Genomic DNA, 24351 nt, shown 5'->3' with positions numbered 1-24351 from the left:
TGTACAGGAAATATTATAGAGATATTTTGGACCCTGTTCTGGGAATAACTACTCAAATTGATCATTGATTTAGTGAACGTTAGCACGTTGGTCTATAAACATTTCATGGGTCTGATTATGAAATGATTATGGGCCCTCTGGTGTGAGATAGTCTCTGTTGCGTGCTCTAGCCTAGGTGGTAGTGGATTATGTAGACCACGGTTTAGTGGTGCTCAGTGGAGCGCTGGGCTGGTGGAGGCAGAGAGCCAAACAAGCTGCTGAGCCAAGATGGAGGCTGTGAAGAGGTGGATGTCAGCGGGCGGGGGGGGGGGGAGATAATGAAAGAAAGAGAAGCTCAATGAGCGAAAAGAGACCAAGCAGAGAGAAGAGAAAAAAAAAAATTGAAGCAAGCGACGGAGCCCAAGTCGAATTAATCAAGAAATACAAAATAAAACCACAACAACAATGTTATGCTTCACGCTTCAGCCGTGACCCACCCGACCCCTACCAACCCCAGCTCTAAATAAGTAAAGCATAGAAAACACAAACAGAAATCCAAACCAATAAGTCAAGGGGGAAGGAAGGGGGGGGGGGGGGGGGGGGGAACAAGTGGGACTCGGCACCTGGGCAAGCAAGCGCCGACTCTGTCAGACAAACGGACAGACTTACTCAGAAGCTGTGGCTGTGGCTGAGACAGGTGGGAGAGGGACTGTCCAAACACAAATGGACAGTGGACAAGGGAGGAGGAAGAGGAAGAGGAGGAGGAGGTAGTGGGAGGTTGGGCGGCTTGCTCAAATACGGAGGAGGGAGCTGCTGGGAGGAAGGGCCCAGACTGAATGGGATTCAGTATGGCGCTCAACCGGACACCTGCGTATATGGGAGACAGAGGAAGGGGGGAAGAGAACTACAGCTTTACACTAAGGCGTTTGCTCTGCTTTTATCAACTACTTTTAGATTGGGTTTATTTTTTAGAAAAAGTAAGGAAAGTTAAAATTAAAGAAGGAGGCTAAAATAAGGGAGGGGCGGATGCAACTCATTCATTTAAAAATAAAATCACTGGATTACTTCAAACGACCGCCAGAAAGTCAAGACGCCACAAGGTGATCAGGGAAACGTTATGTTGGTGGGTGGGTGGGGGCTGGGCAGAGAGGTGGTGGTTTAACTACAACGAAGGTGGAAGTAATGGTGACGCCACAGAGGAGTGGAGGTGGCCAGGGGTCGCTGCCAGGTCAGGGGGGGCTGGTGGAAGGGTCAGGGGTCGGGGGGGGGTGGGGGGGGTTGATTTCACTTGAGTTGGTTTGGTGCAGCTCAATAGACACCAGTGTCAATACTGAGAGAAGCACATTAACTGGCCCATGCACACAGGCAGACAACAACAGAAGCACACACACACACACACACACACACACACACACACAAGAGTAGAGCCTAACATTGCCGTAATGTTGAGACGTGGTAGAAAAAAACGAGGCACGAAGTCGAACATGCACAAAATGAGGAAATGGGGTGTCCACGGTCAACTGGATGGGCATGGTGGATGATAGAGGGACTGGTTCATACATTCAGCAATCAAATACAATGCCGTCCATCGTCTTTGGTGTCCAATTGTTCGGACGTGATGGAGGTGGAGGCACTGTGAGTGTGTGAGTGAGTGAACATGTGCAAGGCGTGTATTCTTCTATGCTAGACACAAACGATGAGCTCGGAATCAAGGGAGCGTGTCGACTAATCCGAATAAGCGGCGGCTTCAACAGAGGACTGATTAATCGTCGGAAGCGTACTGCACGCCCAACGGGTTTGGATTTTGCCCTTTTCATTTCTGTAGCAGTGCGTTTCCAAGGGAACGACGACGACAACCTCCACCGATGACGAAAAAAAAAAATAAATAAATAGGAATTCATAAAGTGATTAGGCGTAAAAGAGAAAAGCGGAGGCATGCCAAGTTAAGCGATGAGGAAAAGATTAATTTCTGAAAAAGTGTCTTCTAAAAAAACAACAACAACTATCCGGGGTATGTGCCGGGCGGTGGCCCGAGACACGCCGAGATGGCCCCACCTTTGTTGTTGGAGAGGCCGTAGTCGAAGCCCTGCGCGCCGTTGGAGGCGGCGGCCCTGTTGAAGGCCTGCACAGAGAAGGGGCTGGGGGGCGGGGTCTGACCGTTGTGCTCCACCCCAGCTTGTTCTGCAGGACGGTATAGGGGCGAGCCACACGTTAGGACAGGAGCTCCCCAATCATGGGGCTGAATACGAGGTCACAGGAGATTCCTGATTGTTGCGGATGTGGGATGCATTGTCAAAAAAAAAAAAAAAAGGCTGCATTCACTGGCCATCGCTACATCATACAGGGTCGATCGGTGTGATGAGCAGCTGTTTGGGTGTAAACTATTTGCCGATGCGGTGTATTTTCGGACCCTGATAACGGGGTCAGTGACCGGGAGGCGGGGCTTTGCTGCTTACCGTCGTCGTGTCGGAGGTACTGGTTCCCGCCGCGGTCCCGGGCCAGGGACCACGCCTCGCCCTCGTCACTCTCGCAGAACTCCACCACGCTGTTCTTGTCCAGCTGAACCCAGGTGCCCTCCGAGTTCACCACCTGACGCACAAACCACGCTCTTTATCCACACTCAACACACGGCTTTGCATGGAGCTGGCCACGCATGCAACACACAGACCGATTCGGCCCTGAACCGGGAGCGTGGGACGCCATGTTCCACACTCATCGGACAAGTGTGTTATCATTACATTAGAAATGTGGTCCACACCATCAGTCACAGATACAGGCATCAATTTGCATGACATAACAATCAAAAGGCAGAACGTAATACTTTCATTAGAAACCATTTGATTACAGACACTTAGCTGAAGACTTTCAGGAAAATGTGATCATTTTGGACAAACAAGACACAGGTGGAGGCGTTAATGTGTGCAGGCTTCGCATCGCAGATCCAGACAGAGTTTTTTCCAGAAAACAGGCGCAAGAGGAGGAGGAGGAATCTCTAGAACAGCATGACACACCACGGCAGCCAATGAGAGGTCAGATCCCACTGGGTGGGCGGAGCCAATCAGAACCCGTCCCGAGACCATTTAGGAAGCTCAGAGAAAGTAATAGGGTTAGGGTTGAGAAAGACTGTTAGAGGAATGCAAGAGAGACACCGCCTAGCTGAAAGGATGCATTTCGAGGTGCACAAAGAAAAAACATGAAACCACCCTGCATTTCAAGACAAATGCATGTGAACAAGAGGGAAACGCTGGGTTGCGTGCCGGTCAGCAAAGTCGTAGTAAGAAAGGAAAATTAGGAGATTTTGAAAGATTGTGGGGGAGAAAACACCTGTGTGTGCACCACAATGATTCCCGTCCACAAGACAAAATCACAATTCTCATGTTCACAAACAGGTGATGCAGCTCACACAAGAAAAGAAAGGGGAGTGATTTCAGCCTGCTAGCACAGAGAGGGAATCACTCCAACAACCACAAGAACAATCAGTAACAAGACGTATTTATTAAAGGTGCGGTCAACAATCAAAACAAGAAAGCAACCATTTTATTATAGAGTTGGTTTAGGAGGGTGGGGGAGGGGTGGGGGTTGAGTGCGTACCTCGCCTACGGCCTTGACCTTGTTCCCCAGTACTAACATTCCAATGGGGATACCCCTAAGGTTTGGGCAGCTTCTGATGTTGTGACCAGAGGGGCCGGTCTTCACTACCTTATAAAGCCCAGGGCCACCGCCGCCCAGCCCTTCCCTGCTCTGCTCCCGCACAGGGGCCTCGGGGGAGGGGTGGCCGCCCACCTCCTTCACCCTCTCTTCCGAGGGGGCCCTGGACTCCTGCAAGAGGGAGGAACGCACGGTTAGAGGAGGGGCCCGCCATGGCGGCGCCAGGACACACAAACAACAACAAAGACAAACAAACAAAGTCTCCGAGAGCTCCGGATAAGCTTCTTAAAAAGGACAATCCCGGTCTGGGTGATCAGAAATTGGGAGCAGTCTCTCCTGGCCTCACTTAAGCATAAGTCAGCAACATCCAGCGCTGTATCATTTAAATAAACTGATTCTGACAAATGATTCCAGGAACAGGTGTTTAAAGTGAAGCCAGGGGAGAGGCGGTTAGATGGTTTGATCACCCAGAACGCGGTCGTCCTCCGAGTCCTCTTGTCAACACGGTGAAGCGTTGGAATCAATGCGACAAAGGCAACATGTGCCGTATTTATACAAGGAAGCATGATAGTATATCATTGATCGAACAGGGCGACAGCGAAATGAGTGTGTTGGGGAAACATGGAATGGGCCACTTGTTCTGTGTCGTTATCTCAAGGGGGGGGGGGGGGGGACATGCCATGACACAAACGTGGTGTTTGTATCTGCATACATTAAAAACATGGGAGGGAGCCTTTCAAACCAGACCGCTCATGCAACTGGAAGGACTGTGGCCTTCCTCTCCCCCACCCCCCAGCCTCCCCCTCCCCCTCCCCAGTCCCCATGCAAGCATACACACACAGTCCGCCTCTGTTGAGTTTGATGGTCAGACCAAAGGTCTTTGGATTCATTATGTCATGTCGGTACATTTAGGGACGGTCAAAGAAAGGGGAAAACCACACAACAGAAACAACCATGCAACTGTGGTTCGATCCCTTTGCCTCTTTTAACGGACCAGGAGAGCGAGAGAGAGCGAGAGGCGACGTCGGGAAGGGGGGGGGGGGGGGGGCGGGGGGGAGGGGGCGGCCCTTAGAAATTCAAATTGACAGGCTGATGAAGAGCTAGAGGGCAGACGGGCTACAGAGATTGAACACAAATCGCCGCTCCGAAACAGAACCACTCACCTGTGGTGGGAAAACACTTAAGGGGGTCCACGACAAAAAGCCGGTGTCACTGACTCCTTGGCTAGCGCTAAAGACACTCTGAGCAACAGATTGTGAGACAGTCAAGACATGGACAGTAATACACACACACACACACACACACACACACACACACACACACACACACACACACACACACACACACACACACACACACACACACACACAAAGATAGAGAGGGAGAGAGAGAGCAATAGAAAGAACGAAAGAGGAGATAGAGAGGTAGAGGAAGGAGTTGGGGAAGGGATGATTCATTTTTTTGGAAGGAAGTTTTTGTTGTCATTGTGTCCTAAAATGTTGACATCATGGGCCTTTATGTCAACTGTCGGCCATCTTGGTTCCAAACGCTAGCCCGAGACAGCCAACGTATGGAGCAAAGATGGCCGCTAGGTGAATAAGGCCAATAGGAAGCACGGTTTTAGGAAGGCGAGAGCAAGAGGGAGATAGGATGTTAGTGAAGCAGATCAGCAGAAGTAGTGAAGCGGCACAAGGCATTGAGACCCTACGATGGCTGTCCAATCTGGAAGCCCTCCGGGCTTCCGGGTATTGGAATCAAATGCTCACCCAAAAGATACTGCAGAAATTGTACACACCTGTTTATTTCCGTTTCGAGTAAAATTTTAGGGTTCATATTTTAGCAATGCGATTGAAATCACAACCAAAGAACTTCTCAATGGAGTACACAACATAAAGCATCATTTTTTTGGGAACAAGGAGAAACTTCCAAAAAAATCCCCCACTTGGATGATGTAGTGTGTCATGCTGTTCAAACAGAAACCTCACACCGACATAAGCCGTCTCAACACCAGAGAAACAGCCCAGGAAGGCAAAAGGTGGAATCCTGGAGCAGCAGAATAGAACAGCACCCCCCCCCCCCCTCTTTTGCCATAGTCTAAACCAGTGATTGCTTCATGACAGAAATCCACCCGGCCTCAAATGGCAACCCAAATGTCCATGTTTTGGCCCCGCCTTGGAGCACAGCGTCCCTCAACTGGTCTTGTTGTCTGGGAGGATTTGTTGTGCCATGGAGCAAAAAGAAATAAATAAACAGAAAAGGAGTTTGACACATGCTCCGGTGTCTTAATGAATCATGACTCTTGAGGCGATGAGGACAACACAAGACTCAACCGTGCGATCAGACCATAACCTGGAGTCAAGTCTCTGCAGTAGGCCTGGTTTGGTTGTGCACTGGGCTCAACTTGAACTCAACTAGACAAATGAGGGGCCAGAAACGCCGCTTTCCTCCAAACAACTTGCCCCACCGTGCTTGCGTTGCGGCACACATTTCCTCCTTGCGTGGCATGTGACATGCACGGCCAGAGGGTCGTTTCGGAAATGGTGGGTTAGTGGTGAAAACTTGAAGTCCCGTGCGGGCACGAAACCCATCCCGAGTGTTAAGTAGTGGTAGTATTGGCACAACAGTACACGTCATGCAAGTCAACTCTACTGCGTGTGGCATCTCCCAACACACCATGCTTTAAAAACAGGGGAACTGTTATGGGAAGGGGATTACAACTGAGGGTGGGGGTGAGGAAAAGTCAGTGGGTGTTTCATCCACTCATCTCCCCCCCGGTGCCCCTGCATACACACATTCAGAACCCTTCTGCAAGTACACAGGGGGCAGCACTTAACCGCCATGACACACAAGCCTGACCCGTCCAACCAGAATGGAAGGTGGGGGAGATGGGGGGAGGAGGGGGGGGGGGGGGGGGGGGGGGGCGGGCATGGGAGGGGAAGGGGAAGGAGGGAGGGATGGCCCCTCCTGCTACTTACGTCGGCCGGGAGCAGCAGACTTCGGCCCAGGTGCTGGTTGAAGGAGAGGCACCAGGCTTCCGAGTAGCCGTTCGTGCTGGGCACGTACTTCTTCACCGTGTCGTCGCTGAGCCGCAGCCACACGCCGTCGTCGTTGTGGATCTACGGGGAGATGGGGGGGGGGGGGACAAGCGACTGAGCTACCGGAGGCAGAGGAAGTGGACGTGTGAAGAAGTAATAGAATAGTATGCACCCCTGGGAGACAGCGAGAGAGACCCGGGAGAAGCGACTGCAGGGAGGAAATCGGGGCGCTACGGCTAGGGATTTGGCGGGTTTCTGAATCTATTTGTATACGGGTTAAACGGGCGGTGGGCCTGCACACACTCGGAACAGTCCACCTTCCAGGGGAGTATACTTCTCAAGAGTCTCTCCGTGTCCGCCTCGGTGTGTCTCGCCATGAAGCAAAAGCAAGAACTAAAAGAAAACGGGGGCCAACCTGGGAGCCAAGCGCTAGTAAAAACCGAGGAGGGCAATTAAAAAAAAACATCAACTCATGAGTGTGGAAGTAACAGTCATTACGCTTAAGATGCCAATGGTGATCGTCATGCTAGTGCCAATCAGTCCCTATATAAAGCCCTTCATAACAACGGGAGGAGGAGGGAGGGGGTGGTGGGGGCGGGGTTGGAGACTGGAAGTAAACGTGGACGGCGCTCCGCTCTCGTCATGTCAAGTGCTCCGTTCTGCCCCCGGGGGTCTAGTGCGCGGTTACCTCGTCAATGAAAGTGATGGTGCCATTGACTTGCACTATGCCTATCTGCTCGCTCTGCAGAGAGGGGTGACTACGCACACGCAGGCCTGCGCTGTCCTTGGACACAAATTTGCGGACCTGAGAGAAGCAGAGGGAGACAGGAAAGACGGTGAGCCACGGTAGAGCGGCGGGGGGGGAGGTAGGGGGAGAGAGAGAGAGAGAGAGAGAGAGAGAGAGAGAGAGAGAGAGAGAGAGAGAGAGAGAGAGAGAGAGAGAGAGAGAGAGAGAGAGAGAGAGAGAGAGAGAGAGAGAGAGAGAGAGAGAGAGAGAGAGAGAGAGAGAGAGAGAGAGAGAGAGAGATGGATAGGTAGAGAGAGAGAGAGATGGATAGGTAGAGAGAGGTAGAGAGATAGAAAGAGAGAGAGAGAAAAAAGGAGAAATAGAGGGACAGAAAAGTAGGAGAGAGATAGAGGGAAAAAGAGAAGGAGAGCAAGAGGGACAAAGAGAGAGAAATAGAGGGACAGACAGATTGAGAACAAGAGAGGATTCAAGAGCGAGGCGCAGGTATAGGGTGGAGAAGCAGGGCATGAGACTAGAAGTGGTGCGGTAATGCGTCCTCTTACTTGTGCACACACACACACACACACACACACACACACACACACACACACACACACACACACACACCCCCCCCAAACACACCCATGCTGAGCAGTGTAAAGTTGAATCAACTTTAGGTTGTGAAAGCAGTGTTGCATGCGTGTGTGCAGGCAGGGAGTGCAGGTTCCCGCTGGGCAAACAGACAGGGCTGATGATGTCATAGCTGCGTGGCTGCCGCCCGTTTTCCCCCCTTCCATTGTAGGTTAGACGTCAAACGCACACACTGCGGTGTCAGGTCACCCAGAAATAGCCTTCCGTGTCTGTGGGTTGTTGTCATTCTATTCAGGCTGCTGGGCGCCTCTGGCTCTCTGCGTGTGTGTGCCTGGCCGCTTGCTGGGTGCCGGGTGGGTGAGGGACAGAGCGGGGTGTGGATGCAGTGCAAGCGCTTTGTTCTGTACTCGGGAGGAGGTATTGAAATGCGCCCTTCAGGGAGATAAAACCACTGGAATAAATATTGTTGGTGGAAGCGCTTCAATTACTTTGGGATTCTGATGAATGCAACCGCATTATTCTCTTTGCCTCTGTAATGGGGACCAAGTCAGTGTTAGTTTCATGTTCACACCGTCCTTACACTATCCTTTACACTACTGCTAAGGGTAGGGGTAGGGGTGAGGGGGAGCCTGCTAAAGACCCGCTCCCACAGGGGGTGAAACTTTAGTATCGAGTGTGTGTGTTTGTGTGTATGTGGCGGGTGGAGGGGCTGGGGCTTTGGAGGGGGGGGGGGGGGTATGTGCACGATGCAGAAGCCCTTTAACGCCGGCTGAGGGCTGACCTTGTTGGGCTGAGGCTCGGCCTTGGGTTTGACCATCTGGGTCCCTGGGGGGATCATTCCCTTGGGGGGGTCTTTCACCTCCACCTCCAGTCCGGCATCTACAGGGCACAGAGTCGCAGCGTCATCTCAGAGTGTGGAACCACTGACCGAAACACGCCACTGCTCCCTCGGGGGGGAGCAGGCGCCGAGGCTGAGAGGGGGGTCCGGAGTTGTAGCGTTAGCCTGGTGTACCATAACGGGACATCCTTTCTCTTCCCTTCTGGGAATTGTGCTAGTGAACAGACCCACGGTATGAGAACCGCAAACATGCAGTAACAACAACCACAAAGACTAAAGAGAATAGATAGGGCGTATTTTGGCAAATAATCGTACGAATAAACATACTACAGAAACGGCTATCTCTATCAAAAGCCCCTGCGTCTACCCTCTCATCGCTAAACCCATGTCACTAATATGGATATCGCCCCTTACCCCGAAGCATGCTGGGAAGTTACGCCCTCCCCATTGTTAATAACCTATATTCGAAGCACCTCTTTCTAGGCGTTTCGTCGTGAGACGAGTACGCCTGGGAACTAGGCGACGCCGTAACTACGGCGATGAAAGGGAACACGCTCCCCATTAGGCCCCTACGGTGGAGGTTCCGTTCCTGGCCTTACCGATCTCGATGCCGTCGATGGTGACGTGGATGGTGTAGAGGCCCACGGCGCCGGGCGTCCAGTTGGCGCTGTACGTCCCGTCCGTGTTGGCGCGGATCAGCATGTTCTCGCTGGGTCTGCGGGAGAAGCACATGTAGCCTTGTCAAGTCCACCCCGCGCAGGGAATACCAAAGCACTCGATGAATGCCTTGGATTTACGGGGTCGTACCTTTTTGGAGTAGGGGAGGCGAACCGCAGCTCCTCAAAAGAGTAGTTTTCATATGCCTGGAAAGGTAGAACACAACAGACATGTTGGGAGTTGTAGAGTTGTGAGGTCAATGGGGAAATACAACTAAAGGGTGACCGACGAAGACTCTTTTCAATGATGTTCCACAAACGGAGGTCCGTATTTGACCGTATGAATGACAAACTTGGGTTTGTCCCGCATTTAAGCACAAAACGGAAGTCCTAGTTATTGGAAATAATATTTAAAAAAAAAGGAGCGAGTCTGAAGGCCAAAAACCACGTCAGGAATCTACGCGTTATCTGCAATAGTTATGTAAGTTTCAAATACCACACCAGTACAGTCTGCCAAAACAGGCTATTATCACCTCAGAAATGTCTCTCAAGTACATGACATTATCTCCATTGCCTACTGTGAAAAACAAAAACACTTTTTCGTGTCTAGCATACTGGATTATTGTAATGCAATTTTATCTGGCCTACCCAGGAAATCCATCATGAACCGGAAATTAGTTCAGAAGCTGCTGCTAAAATTCTGACACACAATATGATGAGGATTCCTATCTCCCTGCGCTCCAATCCCTTCCTTAGTCACTGTATCTTTAAGAAATGTTTTTTATATTCTTTAAATAATTTTTAAAAGTCATCCTATTCTTGACTTTATCTCCGGGATACGATAAGTCAAGTATAGTCCGGCTAGGTCACTGAGATTGTCTGACGGCAGTATGCTGGCTATTTCAGGAGCCCGGTTGACAAGTGGGGAATCTGCTTATAGTTCCTATCGCCCTTAAATTCTGGGATTCTCTCCCAGAAAACCTTGGAGACAATAACGCTGTCAGCAGTTTTGGTCCATGGTGTGTGTTTAATGGTTTGAGTCCCCGTAGAGCTCAGGGAGTTTATCCTCTGTAGCGGGTTTCAGGGTTTGATGTCCCTTTATAATATCATTTCACCTATTTTTTAATCTTCATTATCTCCTTCATTTGACATTATGTATTAATGTACTTATTCCAACCATTTTACTGATATATTTGCTCTAATGTCTGTATGAACCCATTATGTTTTGCTGTTAAGCTCAAATACAACTTCAAACAGTGCTAAACACATAGCACCTTCCTGTGTGCAGTGTTCCACCGCCTGCCGTGGGCCGGCGACCGTCCCCAGGGGAGCTCACCTTCATCATGGTGATGGCGATGTAGCGCGCCTCCTTGACGATGACGGGCTCGTAGGTGGCCTCCAGCCGGGGCGTGGGCAGGCCCCCGAAGGTCAGGTCGGCGCCGGACAGCGAGGGGGAGCAGGAGTTGGAGGAGGCGGAGCAGGAGGAGGAGGAGGTGGCGTTGGCGGTGGCGGTGGCGATGGTGGCGGACCCGGGCAGCCTCTGAAGCTTCTTGCTGCAGGTGTTCTCCTGCTGCATGGACTTTTTCTGCGACACGGGCACCGCCTTCACCTCCACCTGGACGGGAGGAGGAGGGGGGTCAATAAAAAGATTTTGAATAATTCAGTTTGAATGAATATGCATGACAGCCTACTCTGAAAAATATTTATTTACACACTGACTGCTGGAGGTTTTATTCAGTTAAAATACAATGGCGGACGTGAGACACGACGCAAGAGATAAAACCGCCCAAAAAAATTAGAAACTCATATATATCGTAATATAGTATCATTACATTTACAGAATCCCAATGCATATCATATCAGGGACATGTAGTCCAGTGTGGACCTGCGGCGCGGTGGAGCAGCACCCTGACCTTCATGTTGGGGACGTGGACCACCTCCCCGTACTGGTCCTTGGTCTGCACCGCCACGGTGGCCGGCCAGCCGCAGCGGATGTCGTCCTTGTTCAGGATGAGGGAGGTCTTCTGGGGGTCGGCGTAGGAGTCCGGCTGCAGCCACCTGGGGGAGGGACAGGGGGGGGAGGTGGTGAGGAACCGTCGAGGGGTGAGCCAGGACAATGTGGGGGGTTTAATAAATCATGGTGACATAGGTTAGCGAGATAAAAGAGTAGCTTTTTATTGATTCATCACTTCAAAGTAATTTCGATACAGATAGGGCAAATACTGCAGTACCGAGTCAGACTTTTCTGAACCTGTATCCGTCTGATATTTCACCTGTTTGTAAAATATTGCAGAAATTGCCAATAACCTTCTTGATACAAAACCCTTGGTAATATCTGTGTGACATTATTCATAATCATGCCTTCCAACATCAAGCGGTGTGACTTAAATGTATGGTTGGGATTGTGTAGTGGCTCAGCCCCAACCAGGTTTTGAAACACATATAGAGAATAAATTAGGGTTTCCTCTACATTAACATGTTGCCAAAGAATGAATAAACCATTGGTTGCTTTTGCAACAGAGTGATGGGCTGTGGACCGCCCAGGCATACCTGGCCAGCCGCCCGCCGCTGGAGGTCTGGACGCAGGTGATGAAGTCCTCCAGAAAGGAGTGCTCGTTGGTCTGTAGGTGGAGGGGCAGGTTCCCCTCCAGGGCCTCCAGGATGGTGGGGGAGTGGGACAGGGCCAGACCCTTGCCCAGGATCCCAGAGTGGGACTTGCACACCTGAAAGAAGGGGGGGCCAGAGCTGAGAACGCTGAAGGAAGGACAAGCAGTACCAGGTTCCTAATGTGAACCGTGGTGGAATTAGGTGAGGGAAAAGGAGGTCTTTGGACGGAGGAAATTATGTAGATACCTGTAGAGATGCCTCCTCAAGGATCTCAAGATCTTCCTCCAATTCGTTCCCTAGGAAAACACAGGATTTGAATGTGGGTTAAAAATAGAATCACCAGTGTGTGCGCACGCGTGTGTGTGCAAAGCCAGTGCATCTGTGAACCTCTCACTCCTCTGTCAGGGTTTCCTCACCTATAGGCAGGGCCAGATCCTTCTTCATGAGAGCAGCAGCACAGACACTACCCAGGTAGGCCAGCTCCTTCTCCAGCTGAATAATACCCTGAAACACACACAGAAAACCATTGGAACAACCGGCTGTGGTTTTTGGTTTCCTTTCCGGGCCAAACACTTTGTTCCCCCCGCAGGCTACTGCCCCAAACAGCCCAGATGAGCTAATGACCTCTTTAATACAAAAACACCTCACCTCATCCAGTCCAGGGTTGAACTCGTACCCCACAGCCACGCACTTGAAGCCGTAGAAGCAGGCCTTCTCGTCTTTCACGTAATCTGAGGCCGTTTCCAGTGAAAACAGAACTTCGTTTCCTGGAAGCAGACACAGAGATGTTAGTCACAACAAGGTGAAGCGAGCGAGAGCCAGTCCTCAAGGGTTAATGGGAAAGGGATGAATAGGAGTAAGAGGGGAGGGTGGATGGGAGTGCACGTGTTTGGGTACAACATCCGAGCACAGAAGAGAAAGAAGACAGAGATCTATCAAGTCAGATTAGAATGTTACTCTGATTAAGTTCTTTAAAAACGCATGAAGGCTTTTTTTCTTTGCAGCATGACAACTCATTCGGAAAAATATTTATTTCCCAGCTGTCTATACGCTGAAGGATTAATGGACTCCCTCAATGGATCAGTATATACGCTGAAGGAATAAGCTATGCATGATTCCCATGGGTCAGTCTATACGCTGAAGGTACAACAGAATCCCCCCCATGTATCAGCCTACCAGGCAGCACCAGAACGGTGGTGGGCCAGCCGGTGGCGCCGGAGAACTTCCTGAGCTCGATCCAGGTGTTGATGGTGTCCTGGGCCAGCGGCTTGGCGGCCAGGCTGGAGAGGTGCAGGGTGCGGCTGGGGATGAAGAGGCGCAGCACGTCCTCGGGCTGGGCCGTGCCGCACTGGGGGTCGAACTCGATGCTGGTCCAGCGGATGCATTCTGGGAAGGACACCTGGAGGGAGGGAGGGAGGGAGGGAGGGAGGGAGGGAGGGAGGGAGGGAGGGAGAGGCAAGAGCAAAGGAAATAAAACATTAACATTAAACATTAAAACAGATACAGCTTAATCATTAGTACATTTTGGGAAATGTATTGGGCACACATTTATTTTAGATTTATTGAAATTAATTGATACAGGTTTCACCAAATTCGAGTTATTAACAAATAACAAAAGAGACGGGTCTTCACCTTGTACTGGGTGACCCCAGCTTGCTTGTACGGGTGGTCGCTCTCGATCACAGAGTAGTTGCTGGAGGTGGTGCAGGCAGAGAGGCCCTGCTCGGGCTGGTTGCCTGTGGTGCTGTCCGTCGATTGGTTGGGATTAAAGGTGGGCGGGGCATATTTCTTGTTGAGAGCTGCGACTGAAGGCAGCAGATCCTGGACCAGGCCGAAGACCTCCACGGCAGCCTTGGAGGAGGAGGAAGGAACACGGATATGAATGCCTTTATAAGGTTGACCTACATTACATTGTCACTGAAGTCGCCTGCCTTATTCTTAGTCAAATTCATTCTAGTAATGAAACGCAAATCTTTTTCTCGGTTCGTTTACGATCACCGCGGCTTCTTCATCTTCATGTTATCCATTTTACAAGATTCTGGCTGAGAATTACATGCAATTATTACACGGGTCTTCTCAATGCCGTGGATGGAACGCTCCGTTCACTTGAATGGGCTCTTCACAGCTCCCGGCGGTGAATAATATTTGATAATTCACCGTTGCTAAGTATAATTGACCGCTTTCAAGGAAAACAAAGGACTTTCTGCCTCTAATGACGTCTTTGGTTTCACTCCACAAGTAACTTGTCAAGCCCAGCGTCTTCGGTTGCTAAGCGACGTCAGAGTCTTTGGCGGACTATTTCTCTGCTGATCAACACTACTAATGCTGGTAACAAATAAATTGTAAAAAGACACACCATGTGTAGTTATTTTTTCGTTGGGGCAAGTAGCCGTGTAATAAGCGGGATAATGTATAGAACGTCGCCGGTCATTATCGAAAATAAGCCCCTTCAGGGTGAAGCAAGACACCTCCGCTGCGCGTCGGTGTCCTGTTCGCCCTGTCGGGGCTTATTTTCCCGAGAATGACCGGCGTTCTATACATTATCCCTTACTTAGTCATTAAGGTTTAAATATCATTGAGTTTGAGCCATAACTAAGGGCGAAGCAGGCCTTCAGTTCCCGCCCTTAATTACTGCCAAATTTGTATCTCTCCTTCCGATTGTTACAAAAACCAGAAACAATGGTGACGCTCCGTAGAAGGCAAGAAAGACACCCCAGAACTGTCCTGTGTAAACCAATGGGTGACATGGCTTGACAGCCTATCAGACGGTCCCAGCATGTGGGGGGCCTTACCTTGGGCACGGAGGCGGCCACAGGGCCGATGTAGGCCAGGATGAGGGGCAGCAGCATGGAGAACAGGCTGGAGGAGCTCAGCAGCTCAGGGATGTCTTCCGCTGGAGAGGAGGAGGAAAGATTCAGCCTCAGAACCAGAACCAGACCAAGCAACCAACCAACCAGCCAGCCTACAGATTCATGCACGAAACCCATGTCCATGATGAGCGTGGGCAACATCCCCAGAGCTAGGAGGGGTCCACAGCTGATCCCCGGGCAGCACTTATCTCAAGTCTAAGAGTTCAGGATACTCCAAAACACCGGCTATTTGTTTTTCTCTTAGTACAGCTGCATATTTATGAATTATTAATAAATGAACATTGTATTCAATCGCTTCTTTTCAAACGGGCTTCCCTGAGCATGGTACTCTGCCTGACTGGGCTTGGATCTTGGAGCGTAGAATTGCCTAGCCTAGCATTGCCTAGCATAACATTGCCTAGCATAGCGCTGTCACTCGTCCCTGCGTGCTGGGCCCTTTCGGAGCTTGTCGACACGGACATGGGGCTTATGGGGGCGGGACCTCCTGCCCTTACCATCCACAGCAAAGGCCCGCTGCAGCAGGTCCTTGGCGGCGCGCACCACGGCGCTGACCACAGAGAGGGCGCGGCTGCAGTTCTTGTCCTCCTCGTTGGCCTTGCTCAGCAGCTGAGACTGGAGGTCCCCGTCATACTCACTCCTGCAGACAGAGGGCGCACACTCAATCTTTGTGTGTATAGATAGATAGATACACATATGAGGACAACAACATCCACAAAATGGGAGGTCATGATATCGACATAAGACAGAGAGACAGACACTGACTAGAGACAGAGAGTCCAAGAATGAGTGACAGCCAGTGAGAGAAAGATGGAGAGTAAGATGGAGACAGAGAGGAGGATGGAAAAGATGCCTAGAGAGGGACACAGAGTCCCTACAGGTACATGTACTGTACCTGTAGTAGAGGATCTGGGGGATTTGTCCGCGGGTCTGGTTGGTGCCGTTGCTGCTCAGGCTGCAGGTGCTGAAGGTGAAGGCCACGCCGTCGGAGCACTGCACCGTGGTCATGCCGCCGTCCCCGTTGGCCGTGCGGCTGCCGTAGTTACGCAGGCGCACGGCGTACTTGACCCCCTCCTGGTGTGGCGAGAGGAACGAGGAAGAGAGATGTTACAACAAACCAGATGTGTTGACTATTTAGCTGACACAACATTATGGAGCAGTTAGGTTCTGCGTCCAGAAGGACGAAGATATACTTTATTAATCCCTGTTGGGAATTGTATTCTCTACATTTAACCGATCCTATGCTAGGAGCCATGGGGTGTGACACATTGTAGCGCCCGGGGAATAAACTCAGGTTGTAGTGGCTTTGCATCGGTCATTGACCAGGAAGGAGTGTTATCTATACAGCTCAGTTATGCCTACGGGTGGACTGATAAACATCAAGGGGATCAAACCCAGTATCTTTCAACATGACCCTTTAAACACGTTGCCCTCTGCACTATCCTTCCCTCGAGAGGGGGGTCACCATTGAGAACACACAGGCAAACAGACGGGCGAGCAGACGGCCTGACAGACGGGCGCACCTTGAGCGGCACGGCCTTGTCCAGGCGGATCTCCGAGATGTCGCTGGGCGAGTCGTCGGTGCTGTACGTCCCCTTCACCAGCTCCAGGGACGTCCAGCGGTGGGAGTGGGCCGAGTCCCCGGGGTGCTCCGTCTGGGCCTGGAGGGGAGGGGCCGCGACAGGGAGGGGTTTTATACAAGAGACACTAATATATTCACTTTTATGACTTTTATTTTTTCCACACTGAATTACGAATTTACTGTCTCCATGGAAACCCTCTGATCTGAACTAAAGGAAGATTCATGATCAAACCAAAACTGACTAATCCTGCCCTCCATATCTCGCGCCCTCTACTTTTTATGTTCGTTTAAAACCCTTTAAATATCGAGGGCTACTTACGTCGTCGGCGAGCACCTCCAGCTCGTACTCGTGGATGCCCCCGCCGCCGTAGACGCAGAAGCCCACCAGCACCACGCCGGGCTTGTCCACCGTCATGCAGATGGCGTCCGGCGAGCCGTTGCCCGTGTTCCAGCTGCGGCCCTGGCTTGTCTTGGTGAAGCGGTTGGGTGTGGCCTTCACCGAATGCAGGGAGTTCAGACCGTCCACCTGGGGGCGAGCACAGACACAGGCAGCTTTAGAGCCAGGGGTCGTAACATCCATACAATACATCATCACCGTAGTCAATGTATTTTGTATGCATTTCAAAATGTACAATGAAAGATTTTTTTTTATTATTATTGCATCATTACTTTATATCAAAATGAAAAAGGGATGAGGAATGAAATCATATAGTTCCTCCTTTTAATTAAAAGCTGCCTTGAGTACCACAACAACATAAACAGTTATTTTATTGCCCTCGTGAATGGCTGAGATCCAAGTATGGAATGCCAGTGTCCTTGACGAAGATATAAACAACATACAGAGGGTGTACTGGGTCACCATTGGCCCTCTGTCCATTCTGGACTAAAGCTCAGCCAAAGGACACAACCATAACAAGGTTAGAGGACAGGACATCTAGGTGCTCTCCTGGCTGAAAATAGGTAAAAATAAAAATGTCGGAAGGCAGTTGTCAAGACAACACGCCTATGGCAGTAACCATGGCAATAGGAACAGAATGTCCAGACTGCAGCACCTGCAGCCGAGCCAATGAAAAGGAGTGATAAATGAATCGGAGAGCAAAAAAAAGAAAATACAGATATTCCCCCCCGCCCTCCCAACACAGGCACATTCCAGATGACTCAGCGTACACCCAAACCAGTTTATGTAATGTTCTACCCATTGATCTTGTTGCCTTGGCAACCTGGAAAAACAGTGGCTGCTGACAAGACACGGGCTGGACTTTACAGAGACCGAACTAGCCAACAGCAAGACGCCGGCAGGTGGAGGAGGAGGGACTGATCAGGGAGTGGAACGAGGAGTTAATGTCCATGTTACATCATGGACCAACATGGTAGAGGACAGATTGGACTCTGGGTGGTTGAATTCAATTGCGGTCCGGATCTGATGTGATAACGGAGGTTGATCATGAATGAAACTAGTTTACCAGAACATAGCACAGACGGATTCAACATGTGTGACACACACACACAGTCTAATTTTACCTCTGAGCCCAGAGCGGAGGCGGTGAGCTCGGAGACGATGGAGGCCAGAAGGCCGCAGGTGTTGGAGACCAGGTGAGGCGAGAACAGCTCCACTTCCTTCCTCAGACTCTTCCTCACTGGCAGGACCACGATCACCAGCATCTTCTCCAGGACCTCCCTGAAGCTGGTCATGCCCATCAGGTTCTCCTCAGTCTGGGCACGGAGGAAATCCAACAGACGGGGTCAACCAGGAGGAGGGAAACACATCTCCCTCAGACACATCTAGGACAGTGATTCTCCCTGTGGTGGGTGGTAGTCATAAGGATCCATTCACTCAGTCAATTAAACACTTTATTTTAGTTTACACTTCAACTTACCTTTGCTGCTTAACTTTTTTGTATATATAATTAGCACTATACAGTATATATAATATATATGTTATTGCATCCTCGTAGATTACCCTTACTTTTTCCAATTCCAATGCACCAACTATCTTTACATAATATAAGTCGTCATATCATGCAGAAACTGATGTAACACATGAACACCCAATAGCTAAAACTGCTTACTAACAGCAACCCGCTCCCTACCTCAGGCCCTCCCCTCCCCTAACAACACAGAAGCAGCCCGACTCCACCACAACGTCATCCCACAGAAACAACCCAATGAATCAATATTGCTGGTGTGAGTGCGGGGTGAACTCACGTGGCTGAGCTTCTCCATGTGGGCCACCAGCAGGGGGAAGCGGTGAGCGAGCGCAGAGTCGTTCTCGGTGCTCACCTGCTTGACCAGCGAGCGCAGCAGCACCTCGCCGTCGTAGGCGATGGGCAGGATGGAGGTCAGCTTGACCGACGTGTTGCACAGGGCCGACATGACCGCCGCCAGCAGACGGCTGCTGGACGTGCGGAAGTTGGCCTCCGCAATGTCCTGTGGGAAGGGGGAGATGTTCTTTTTTTATTGCCACAATAAGAAAAAAATTTAATTGCAGTGTTATTTATTGGTTTCTTTTTTTCTTTTGTTTCTCTTCTACCAAAAGGAGAGCACCACCACTTCCTTCTTTCACACTCAATTCTCCACACACGGCCCTTATAGGACAGTGTTTTTTGCTGAAGTTCTCTTTTTTCATTTCACTTTTACTTATATTCACAACAGCTGTCGGGAGAAGTTCACTTTTCATAATTCAATTGTATGTGCAATATCCCTGCGATAAAGCCCATTTATAGTCACATAAAATGTATGCATATGTACATTACATTTGTTTCTACGTTTGCATATTTCTCTACATCTCTTCCCAAAGTCTTTTTGTCTTGCCGTATTTCTACGCTGAGATATTCATCCTCCACTCTCCATTTAATCCACTGTATCAAAACGAGCCCCTGACGGAGATCAATCCCTGCTGATGACTGCCAACCACCCCGTCGCCCCGAGGCCGCCCACCTGGTCCAGGCAGTTGAGCAGGTCGCAGAGGCAGGCCCACTGCAGCGCGGGCGTGGGGTAGAAGGAGTGGAAGCAGGCGGTGAAGGTGTTGTGGCACTCCTGCAGCACCGCCTCCAGCAGCGTGAGCGGCTGGGACAGGTAGCCCTGGGGGTCGTTGTCCAGCTTGGTCAGGCAGTTGTCGGTGCCCTCGGACAGGATCTTCTTCAGCAGGCTGCGCGTCTTGCCCACGCACTCCGCCAGCCGGCTGGACTCGTCCACCACCGCCTTGGTGGTGGCTGTATGTATGGAGGGGGAGGGGGGCGGTTAGCATGACGGTCGCGGTGATGCACCGTTGGTGAAGGGCACGGCTGGTGCACACACACGACCGGTGACATTTATAGTTTTCAGTTTGTGCACTCAGCATTTCAGGGGGGTGCGACACGCTGAAAACCGGCTTATGAAGCGTGCCCGAGGGGCAGTGGTTACGTCGTTCTGATGTACAGGACCAACAGACGTGTGTGTGTGTGTGTGTGTGTGTGTGTGTGTGTGTGTGTGTGTGTGTGTGTGTGTGTGTGTGTGTGTGTGTGTGTGTGTGTGTGTGTGTGGGGTATGCCTTGAATACCAATCTAAAAAAGTTTTTGTTGCTAGTCTCACTGTAGGCATCTTCTGTTCCCGCTTTGTAATTAAATGTGAAGCAGTTTGCACAGTAAGTCTCTTTGAATAAAAGCTTGATACTAAATTGTCAAAGCTGCAGATCAAGGCTGAAATACAAACAAGGACATTATAATCCCTCCACAAATAAAACCTCATCACATCTTGAAGGGATGGCGTATGGGGAGGTAGAGCGTATGCCTGCCCTGCCTACAAGACTGCAGTAACAATGTTAAAACATGCTCGTACTCTGCAGAGAATTAAAGTCTGCGGATCAGCGGAATTTCTTGGCCTGCTTGTTTGATGGGGTCGAAGGGGAGCGCCGGGCTGGTGTTTGGATATTTAACAAAAAGCCAATATGCAAACATTGCAGAGATGGGGTTGAATTGACACCGTCTGTGCTTGAAATGCAAATGACCATCTACAGTGTGGTAGATGATTATTTGCATTTCGAGCATAGAAGCGGGAGCTGGTCACTTGGGGGGCACTGCCCGACGCATGTTAATGCCACACCGCAACACGTCTCCGACCCAACCAGGACCAACAACCAAGGTCTGAGCTGGCTGATGAAAAAGATATGAATCTGCTGCTAGCTGGTAGCTAACCAATCCCCCAACATAAACAGCATTCGTCAAAGACTTAACATATGAATTTATAGCCCCCAAATCTAAAACAATACTACACCAGAAAGCAGAGATTTGTATACATTTTCCAGGTCGTCACTCATCAGAGGGGAAGACTGCATTCGGATTGTGGAGGATTCGAACACCAGTGTTCGAATCCACAACCTTGTGGATTCACACAACACCCCTCTACACTGTCCCACAAGCCAGGCAGCAGCAGAGGTGGGTAGTAACGCGCTACATTTACTCTGTTACAAATACTTGAGTAACTTTTTGGATAAATTGTAATTTTGGCTACGTAACGGTCGTTATTTTCTTTTTTTAGATCTTTTTTTATTTATTAAATGCGAGATCTATTTCTCTTCCTGAGGGACGTCTTCAGCCAACATTTCTATCACGTGACTATTTTAAACAATAAAAACCAGACAATGATCTTGCGAAGCAAATGCAGCCACTTGAGTCAAATTTTAAAGTGTTTTTAAAAACACTTTAAAACCACTTGTCTAATGGCTCCAGTTCCGCGTCAATGTTGTGTCCGTGGCGTGCTATGTTCACAGGAGCAGAACACTCAGATTTTAGTGACTATCTGGTTGAGTCGAGAAAATGGAAGAAACGGCTTATTCTGAAACTGCAAGAAACAACTTCTCACACAGTAACAATCAAACAAACTAACAATCAGACAAGCTCTCAATCACACAAACTCACAATCACATTGACAAACTCACAAACACTCACAACCACAGAGACACCGTTCTTCTGTGACACACCTTTCCTGTTCTCACTTTGCATGCCCTGATTTTGGGTGTGTGAGTCTGAGTGGTCTCTCTTTCTCAGCCTCTGTAGTTTCATACGTTAAGTGAGTTTGCCAGCAGGTTTTGATAATTTTACTTAAAGGTTGATGCATTTCATTTTGCAAAGAATTGATTTATTGTTTAAGTTCAAGGGTTATTAGTTTTATTTTTAAAGACCTTATTAATTGTTTTATTTAAAAGGATGTTATTTAACATATCTTTATTTGAACATTGCTGTTTTATATTTTGTTTGTGTCTATTTTGTACCGTTTGTGTTAATATTAATATTTAACCCGTAATATTTAAAAAATAGATCCGGAGAAACTCAGTACTAGACTTTTCACTGCATACTTTTTTACTCTTATTTGAGTAATTATTTTAATGAATACTTTTACTTTTACTTGAGTATTTATAGTCTTAAAGTAACTTTTACTTGAGTACATTTCTTGGCTACTCTACCCACCTCTGGGCAGCAGCAGTCATCGCTCTAGCTTTCCCTCCGTCGTGGCCTCACCTGAGATGGGGAAGATCTCGCAGATGTAGACGCGCAGCAGGCGCAGGCAGCAGGTGCCCACGAAGCGCAGCCGCTCCAGGTCCAGCAGGGTGGCGGTGTACTGGAAGCCCTTCAGCCCGCGCAGCTCCTCCACACCCAGCACCAGCGTGGTCCAGCTCCAGTGCAGCACGCTCAGCAGGGAGTCAAAGCACTCCTGGGTGGGTTTGGGAGGACACAGACACATGAGATTCTATGTATACATTTTATATTTGTGTTGTTATTTAGAAATGCATGTTCAAAAGTACGGGTACAATTTTTATTCATTCCTCTTCGTCTTTTTTGTAAAGTAGAAGTGGAAGGTGGGAAGGTCCAGTTATCGTGCAAAAAGGAAACTCCTTGACACATGAGAATCATATTTAAGAGGGTTTTTTTTTTTTATCACGCAGTTGCAGTTACACATGTGTAAACATAAATGGTGTGCAGAACTAACGAAGAGTGGATAGGTTCGGTGGTTGTGAGATAAATGTAAGCCTCAATATAGTGGCGACATTTTCTGTTTTCTTTTCAAAAGCTCATCAATTGTCCAACATTATAAATATTTAATTTGTTGGTTTAGGCAAGGTTGTTGAGGTCTCATGAAAGGTTATAGCGTAGCACAGTATTCATAAATGAAGAGACCAACAGAGCTCCAGTATGGCAGACAACATGACACCAGGATGTTCATGACAACAATCCCAAAACACAAGGTTGATGAGGCAGAGACGGAGGGGAAGCGTGCTCTCTCACCACAGACACGGTGCGAGCGAAGGAGCGCTTCAGGATGTGCACTGGCTCACTGGTTTGCTGCTTTCCTTTGGAAGCGGTGCCGTCGTTTGAGGGAAGCCTGGTGATTTGATTGTAACAACATCAATCAAAATAGCAGACTGCAAAGACAAGTATATTTTTCTTGATATGGACTTGGAAAGATAAATTGCTATTCACAGAAATATATAACAGTTATTTCTTCAGAAAAATGACTGAAATAAGAGAAATAAGTTGGCATCATCTTAAGGTACTTCTGTGACTCTTGTCTAGATGTGTTGAGCAGGATGTCAGGAGGACACTTGCCTGTAGAGCAGCTGAGGGATCTGTCCAGCGTTCACGTCTGTGCCGTTGTTCGACTTCTTGGAGCTCTTGAACTGAAACACCACGCTGGACAAAAAACACAAACAACACTCTCTGTTACTCAAGCCTAGACAAACAAAAGAAGGAAGCATGTAATTACTTAAACGACACCACCGTAAATACACTTCCACAACACTTGGAAGGAGTCGCATACATTTAACGGTTCTTGTGTTGCACTCTCACAAAATAAAACAGTGGTTCAACAACGTTGTGGACAGACACGACACACTGAGCCAACATAAACAGTTCACCACCCCAAGCCTTCGCAGCGACCCTCATGGTACGGGTTAAAGTGCGTCCGTGTTACCCGTCGTCGGTGGTGATGGTCGCCTGGCCGTGGGAGCCGCAGTCGCTGCTGGGCCCCGACACGCGCGCCCAGGCCACGTACCACCAGCCCAGCTGCAGCAGCACCGGCTCGTCAAACATCATGGCGTACTTCTCCCTGAGGGGGGGACATGTGCTCAGTCAACACAGACGATCGATGGAGGGCTTGTGTGCATGATGCTAGAGAGGAGACATGGGGCCGGATACGAGGCTGTGTGTGTTATGAGGACAGTTGGCGGTGTTAATGACCTGGCAGCACAGTCGTAGGCCAGCACGTCCGTCTCGGCCAGGAGGTCCCCGTCTGTCTCGTGGTCGCCCCCGTCTGGGCCCAGCTCAAACAGCTGCGCACACACACACACACACACACACACACACACACACACACACACACACACACACACACACACACACACACACACACACACACACACACACACACACACACACACACACACACACACACACAGTTTAGTGACTAGAAGCATTTACTTTTTTTTCCACATTTTTTAGTCCTGAGATCAAACATAATTGCACACATGAACATTTGTGGTTAAATGAAATATTGAAGAAAAATAAATTATAGCATAAGAAGTGGGTTTGGTCAATGATTCGAATTTAAACACAGGAGTCTCCCCCAAGGTGACCAGGTCGACACAGAGGCAGCGGCGTGCGGGATCTCACCTTGATCTTGGCCGTGTACTCCCCGCGGCCCCCGAACAGCCCCAGGCCCCCCAGCAGGGTGTCTGCATCCGCACAGAAGCGGATGGCCTCCACTGAGTGGGCAGAGTAGCCCCAGCCCCCTCCATGACCTGCCACCAATCACAGAATCAGGCAGAGTGAGATCCTCCAATCAGACGCA

General features: G+C 49.7%; 1 protein-coding gene across 6 annotated transcripts in view; it reads right to left on the bottom strand.

Annotated features, from left to right (window-relative positions):
- The window catches only part of mycbp2 (MYC binding protein 2), a 76192-nt gene that overhangs the window by 18309 nt on the left and 33532 nt on the right, over positions 1–24351 (bottom strand). For 2 of the 6 annotated variants that reach the window (XM_056580374.1, XM_056580375.1), the window contains 32 exons: positions 24174–24301; positions 23742–23833; positions 23476–23610; positions 23112–23195; positions 22791–22887; positions 22026–22218; positions 19468–19742; positions 18736–18957; positions 18052–18243; positions 16850–17056; positions 16472–16609; positions 15844–16022; positions 15446–15588; positions 14874–14974; positions 13714–13932; positions 13258–13480; positions 12730–12848; positions 12498–12585; positions 12328–12377; positions 12025–12197; positions 11388–11532; positions 10811–11089; positions 9626–9681; positions 9418–9533; positions 8762–8859; positions 7351–7467; positions 6603–6743; positions 4791–4868; positions 3571–3798; positions 2436–2568; positions 2035–2160; positions 649–846 (listed from right to left, as the gene is read on the bottom strand). In XM_056580374.1, coding sequence (XP_056436349.1) covers positions 649–846; positions 2035–2160; positions 2436–2568; positions 3571–3798; positions 4791–4868; positions 6603–6743; positions 7351–7467; positions 8762–8859; positions 9418–9533; positions 9626–9681; positions 10811–11089; positions 11388–11532; positions 12025–12197; positions 12328–12377; positions 12498–12585; positions 12730–12848; positions 13258–13480; positions 13714–13932; positions 14874–14974; positions 15446–15588; positions 15844–16022; positions 16472–16609; positions 16850–17056; positions 18052–18243; positions 18736–18957; positions 19468–19742; positions 22026–22218; positions 22791–22887; positions 23112–23195; positions 23476–23610; positions 23742–23833; positions 24174–24301 — 4773 coding nt within the window. The remainder of the gene's footprint in view (positions 1–648; positions 847–2034; positions 2161–2435; positions 2569–3570; positions 3799–4790; positions 4869–6602; positions 6744–7350; positions 7468–8761; positions 8860–9417; positions 9534–9625; positions 9682–10810; positions 11090–11387; positions 11533–12024; positions 12198–12327; positions 12378–12497; positions 12586–12729; positions 12849–13257; positions 13481–13713; positions 13933–14873; positions 14975–15445; positions 15589–15843; positions 16023–16471; positions 16610–16849; positions 17057–18051; positions 18244–18735; positions 18958–19467; positions 19743–22025; positions 22219–22790; positions 22888–23111; positions 23196–23475; positions 23611–23741; positions 23834–24173; positions 24302–24351) is intronic. The other 4 variants (XM_056580378.1, XM_056580380.1, XM_056580376.1 and 1 more) reach the window with 3 other exon arrangements.

The sequence above is a fragment of the Gadus chalcogrammus genome, chromosome 20 (genome assembly GCF_026213295.1).
Source record: "Gadus chalcogrammus isolate NIFS_2021 chromosome 20, NIFS_Gcha_1.0, whole genome shotgun sequence".
In the NCBI taxonomy this organism is placed as follows: domain Eukaryota; kingdom Metazoa; phylum Chordata; class Actinopteri; order Gadiformes; family Gadidae; genus Gadus; species Gadus chalcogrammus.
The sequence above is the reverse complement of the archived record's forward strand: the minus strand, read 5'-3'. Positions and strand labels throughout refer to the sequence as shown.